General features: G+C 37.6%; 1 protein-coding gene across 1 annotated transcript; it reads left to right on the top strand.

The window, feature by feature from the left end:
• Positions 1 to 528: 528 nt before the first annotated feature.
• Positions 529 to 2,286, top strand: LOC133725806 (7-deoxyloganetin glucosyltransferase-like). The gene is made up of 2 exons (XM_062153182.1): positions 529 to 1,093; positions 1,242 to 2,286. The coding sequence occupies exons 1-2, from the start codon at positions 592 to 594 to the stop codon at positions 2,177 to 2,179; spliced, it is 1,440 nt and encodes a 479-aa protein (XP_062009166.1). The 5' UTR covers positions 529 to 591; the 3' UTR covers positions 2,180 to 2,286.
• The last annotated feature ends 3,606 nt before the right edge of the window (positions 2,287 to 5,892 follow it).

Here is a 5,892-nt window from a genome sequence, read left to right as displayed (position 1 = left end):
AAACTACATATATAAAGCAATAATAGCTGATTAGCAACACTGTTTGGTCGGATTACAAGAAAACTTAAAATTATTAAGCAGGCTGATCTGGTGGTCCTTTGTAATATTTCAAGTGATGGGGTATATATGATCAGTACTTTCACGGAAAGGGGATACATCTCGATTTCTTTGCTTGCTTGTTCCCCTGCTAATTAAGCCTAGGCAGTTATAATTTTGCTATGATATCCTCACTTTTCTGACATCTTGCTGAACGGTTAAAGATAATTTTCTCACTGATGATTCAGACTTCACATCTACATATGATATGATTCTATTTATATTTTATTTCACATCTTGCAGTTTTTGTTTACTTGTCATTCTACTCTCACCCAAACTTGACTCGTTTTCAGAGTTTTAACGGGATTGGGTGTATTATTGGTGTGATTGCACCCGCTAGAGTTGCAAATTCAATCTAGAGTACGTATTCAAGATTCTGCATAAGGACCACATCAAAAAGTAGCCCAATAGCCCTATAAATGATGTGCAACTGTGAGACTACACACACACACACACACACACACAGAGACAGACACACACACTGGAAATTCTAAGATGTCTTCCAATAAGCCTCATGCTGTTTGTATTCCAGGTCCTGCTCAAAGCCATATAAAGGCTGTGCTTAAATTGGCAAAACTCCTACACCACAGAGGTTTTTATGTAACCTTTGTCAACACAGAGTTCAATCACAAGCGCTTCCTTAAGTCTCTAGGACCCAACTCCTTAGATGGCTTCCCTGATTTTCAGTTTGAAACCATTCCAGATGGCCTTCCAGATTCAAATGAAGATGCCACCCAAGACATTGCTTTACTTTGTGACTCTATCCGAAAAAATTTCTTGGCTCCTTTCCGTGATCTCCTCATAAAACTTAACAACACTCAGACTAATCCTCCAGTGACTTGCATTGTTTCAGATGGTTTCATGTCGATGTTTACCATCACAGCAGCTGAAGAAATTGGAGTCCCCATAGCACTCTTCTATACTGTTTCTGCTTCCACCTTCATGGGATTCAAACAATTTCGCACTTTGGTCCAAAAAGGGCTTGCACCATTCAAAGGTGAATAAATAACTAGCTACACATACATATACATACATAAATTGTGTGTGTGTGTGTATTACATATGTATATTGACATGCAGTTTTTTCATTTTATTTTGATGCCTGGGAAATTTTCGTATCACTAATCTATTACTTGGGTGTTGCAGATGAGAGCTGGTTCACAAATGGATTTCTGGACGGAAAAATAGATTGGATTCCAGGAATGAAAGATATTCGTTTGAGGGATCTCCCAACCGTTTTTCAAACAACAGATCCCAATGACCCCATGTTTAACTTCAGCATGGAGGCCACGGATAGCGTTCATAAAGCTTCTGCAGTTGTATTACTTACTTTTGATGCTTTGGAACATGATGTTTTGGATGCTATCTCTTCTATGTTTGATCGGCCACTTGTTTATACAATTGGCCCTATCGAGTTACTTCTGAATCAGATTCCAAACTACCCTTTGGAGACTATGGGATACAGTCTGTGGAAAGAAGAATCTGAATGCCTCGAATGGTTGAAGAATAAGGCGCAAAATTCAGTAGTTTATGTGAACTTTGGTAGTGTAGCGGTCTTGACACCACAACAGCTTGTAGAGTTTGGTTGGGGACTTGCAAATAGCAAGATTCATTTTTTGTGGGTAATGAGGCCTGATCTTGTTATTGGTGGATCGGCTATTCTGCCACCTGAGTTTGTAGCTGAAACCAAAGAAAGAGGTCTGATAGCAAGTTGGTGTCCACAAGAGGAAGTGCTTAACCAAACTTCAGTCGGAGGGTTTCTTACACACTGTGGTTGGAATTCGACCATTGAGAGTCTGACAGCTGGAGTGCCAATGCTCTGTTGGCCATTCTTTGGTGACCAGCAAACAAACTGTTTCTATACTTGTAACAAATGGGGAATCGGAATGGAAATTACCAATGATGTCAAGAGAGACGAAGTAGAGAAGCTTGTTAGGGAGTTGATGGAAGGAGAGAAGGGTAAGAAAATGAAGAGTAAGGTCATGGAGTGGAAGAAACTTGCGGAAGAAGCCACGGCTCCAGAGGGTTCTTCGTTCAAAAATTTGGACAATCTAGTGAACCAAGTTCTACTGCAGAAAAGTTAAATGTTATTTAGGCATAAAAATATTGTTATTGAAGTAATGTCTGTTTGGCTTAGTAAATTGTGTTAATCTTGTGTTTCCAAGATTAGCATTAAATCTGTTGCATGTCATAGCTCGAGTGTCCTTTAGAATTTTCAATATCTTGGAACTCTACTGATCTCTAGAATCCACCTCTCCAAGTTTAAATATGTGTCTGCAGCTTTATGATGCAACTAAGAAAAATAAGAACAGATAGGAGGAGCAGCAGCTCTGCTTATCCATCTCTGTAATCCCCTCTGTTTTGTTAAATCAAATACCTGCAAATTTCCTTTAAAAAACTAGTCTCTAGCCTACTGTGCTTTCGTTTTACCCCAACAAATTTGGTATCAGAGCTAAACTCAGATACTTTTTCTCACCTAAAAATCCAACCTCTTGTTCCAATGAGTCCAAATTCACTCCCCACCTTGTTTGTATATCCCCCGGCCAAGTCTCCATCTTTGAAGGAAAAAAACTATGATTATTGGAGTAGTCAAATGGAGATTTTTTTCATGTCTCATGATCTGTGGGATATCGTCAACACCATCTACTTAGAGCAACCTGAACTTGGGAACTGGACACAAGCACAAGATAAACAATACAAGGAGAATAGAAGGAAATATGGTACTGCACTTTTGTTTTACGGTTAAAAGATTGAAAGGATATGGTTGAATTGGTAGTCTCAAAAAAAAAAAAAAAAAGTCGTTTTCAAGCTTTAAAGTTTTTGGCTCGAAGTTTGGCAATGGTTGTGCCGTCACTTTTAGTTGGCCCAGAGTGTCACTGATAATAATGGACAGCTGCAAATGAATTATTGGCAATAGGTCCCAATGATCCTGACTTGAAATGATCTTGCTTTCATGGATGATTTCATCCAGCGCGAATGTACGAGTGGCCCAAAGCTCCAAAGCCAAAAATATGATCTTCTAGCTCAGGAGCAATTTATGCAGACCATTAAATCACCAGCAGGCATGATATTATTCTGAAATACTCGAGGGGTACTGTTCGCAACAAGGACAGGGATATTTGTGTGAAACCAAGGATTTAGATTTACTTGAAATTTCTAAAAAGATTAAATTCAGTTTAGTCTCTTAAATTTCGGGTCGAAAATCAATTTGGTTTCCGATTTTTTTATTTTTAATCACGTCCCTGCACTTCTAATTTCCATCAGCCGCGTTTAAATTTCAAATTTGACTCTAATCATGACGTCATTACGTGACTTTAGGGCCCAACGTTTCAAATTTTGACCCTTAATTTGGACGAAAAGTCCAAACTACCCTTGGATTCTAGCCTCCTTAAGTCTGGAACGACTTGAGCTCCGCCACCACCGCCAATATTTTGCAGAGAGACCTTAAAACCCTCTCTCTTTCCTTTTATAGGCTTCACCTTTATCCACAACTCCTCCTCCCCTCGCTTCCGATTCGACCAGAGATGATTGAGATCAAATTTCCGTCCCAGCTCCACAACGCCCTCGACTGCTTGAAATTCATCGAGGACAACCATCAGAATGACGGCGCTTTTCAGCTGTGCTGACGTCAGCCAGTGCTTCGTGGCGGGAAAGAGCGAGTTTAAGAAGGTAAGGGTGCTGGGGCTCATTTCGATTCAGCCGTTCTTCAACAAAGAGGAGAGAACCGAATCAGAGATCCGATTGGGTCGGGGTGTGGACTGGACGGACTGGTGTTGGAGGTGGTAGTGGCTTTGGCGGTAGAAGAGGTAATGTGAGAAATTCGGTCTCATAGTACCGTTCTTGATGATGGGTCGGTCTCACCGCTTCGTTCTGCCATAATTTGGTTCAAGCTGAAAACCCAGATGACAAAAAGGTTCCTGATTCGAAATCACAAATTGGGTGTGAGTCACCACCTTTAGAATTGTCGAAGTAATCATTGGAAAAGGGAATTTTGTTTTTCGTTAAAGAGGGGTTTGAAACCTAAACATAAACATGGATGAGTTTCGTCTCACTCGAATTCTTCGAATTCATCTCAGGAGAGTGAAATTTTCTCACCGGCCAAGAGAGTTTCAGGCAAGTAGCATCTTTCTAAATCGAAATTGAAATCTGGGTGGTTGTCATCTCCGTTGGGTTCTTGCAATTCATTGAGGGATGATTCTTCTTCACCACCGAGGAAAGCCGGTTGCTCCTGGTATTCTCCAAAGACTAAAAGTGCTTTGTCTCAAAGAAAGAGCAAGGAAAATGGGGGAATTGGTGGTGGCCTTGGTCTCAATTTCAGCAACGACGATGAGTTCTTATCGGATTTCGGAAGTTTTTTGAAGAAAGAGCAGAGCAAGATGCTAAAGAAGGCGATGAAGGAAGAAGAGAAGATTAGTAGAGAAGTTGAGAAAAATGTCAAGTGGGCTAAGCAAGAGTGGACTAGGATGAATGTCACTGGTAATGATGATGAACTTAGTGATGATTAGAGTAGTATTACTACTATGGTAATTAATAATTTTGGTTTTGATAAAAGCAAATTAGCATGTATAGGTGGAAATCTGTTTCTCTTTTGTGTGATCATCTTATATATAAGTAATGGTTGGAAGAAGTGTGATTAGAAGAAGAAAGAAAGCTACGGCGGTGTGTTTAGGGTTTGAAAGGGTAAAATCTTTATGTGGTACATGAATTATCACGAAATGTACTTTTTGATACCTATAAATTTTTAGGGAGTTTAGTGGTACCTGTATTATCCCTCTATTAGTCATTTTAGTACTTCCGTCAATTATTTCGTTAAAGTAGGCATAAAATTGTTAAAAGAAAAAGGGATTAATTACAGTTTACCCCCCTGAGGTTTGGGGGTGTCATCATTTCACCCCCCAAACTCTCAATTTCACTTTTTTACCCCCTGAACTTTCCAATTTCAATCAGTCGTGTCCAATTTCTCCTATTCCGTCCAAATTGGACTTTAACTCTGACTTTTGAGGGGTAAAATGGTCATTTCAAGATAAAAAAATAAAATTTTTTTTTTTTTTTTTTTCTGTTTTATTTTATTTTATTTTATTTTGTCTTCAACCTATACACCACAAGTTATAATAGGTTTATAAAAACAAAAAAATACTCTAGGTGGTTGAAAGCCTCTCTCTGGTCTACGATATTTGTGATATATCTCCGATAAAGTGAAGAATTTTAGGATATATCCCCAATAAAGTGAAGAAATATCTGTAAAAAATAATTTTACACTTTATCTGTAAATAAATATCTGTAATAAATGATTTTACACACTCGCTGGTCTACGATATTTGTGATATATCTCTGATAAAGTGAAGAATTTTAGGATATATCCCCAATAAAGTGAAGAAATATCTATAAAAAATAATTTTACACTTTATCTGTAAATAAATATCTGTAAAAAATGATTTTAAACAGATATTTCTTCACTTTATTGGGGATATACAGATATTTACAGATAAAGTGTAAAATCATTTTTTACAGATATTTCTTCACTTTATTGGGGATATACAGATATTTATTTACAGATAAAGTGTAAAATTATTTTTTACAGATATTTCTTCACTTTATTGGGGATATATCCTAAAATTCTTCACTTTATCGGAGATATATAACAAATATCGTAGACCAGCGAGCGGCTTTTAACCACCTAGAGTATTTTTTTATTTTTATAAACCTATTATAACTTGTGGTGTATAGGTTGAAGACAAAATAAAATAAAATAAATAAAAATAAAAAAAAACAGAAAAAAAAAAAAAAAATGAATTTT

Source organism: Rosa rugosa, chromosome 1, assembly GCF_958449725.1.
Source record: "Rosa rugosa chromosome 1, drRosRugo1.1, whole genome shotgun sequence".
In the NCBI taxonomy this organism is placed as follows: Eukaryota; Viridiplantae; Streptophyta; class Magnoliopsida; order Rosales; family Rosaceae; genus Rosa; species Rosa rugosa.
This window is presented reverse-complemented; position numbering and strand designations above follow the sequence as displayed.

What these genes read in the sequence shown, in the direction of transcription:
- LOC133725806 (XM_062153182.1), top strand. Translation starts at nt 592, where the DNA reads ATGTCTTCCAATAAGCCTCATGCTGTTTGTATTCCAGGTCCTGCTCAA. An exon ending in AGGGCTTGCACCATTCAAAG is followed by an intron (nt 1,094 to 1,241) that starts GTGAATAAATAA and finishes TGGGTGTTGCAG; the next exon opens with ATGAGAGCTGGTTCACAAAT.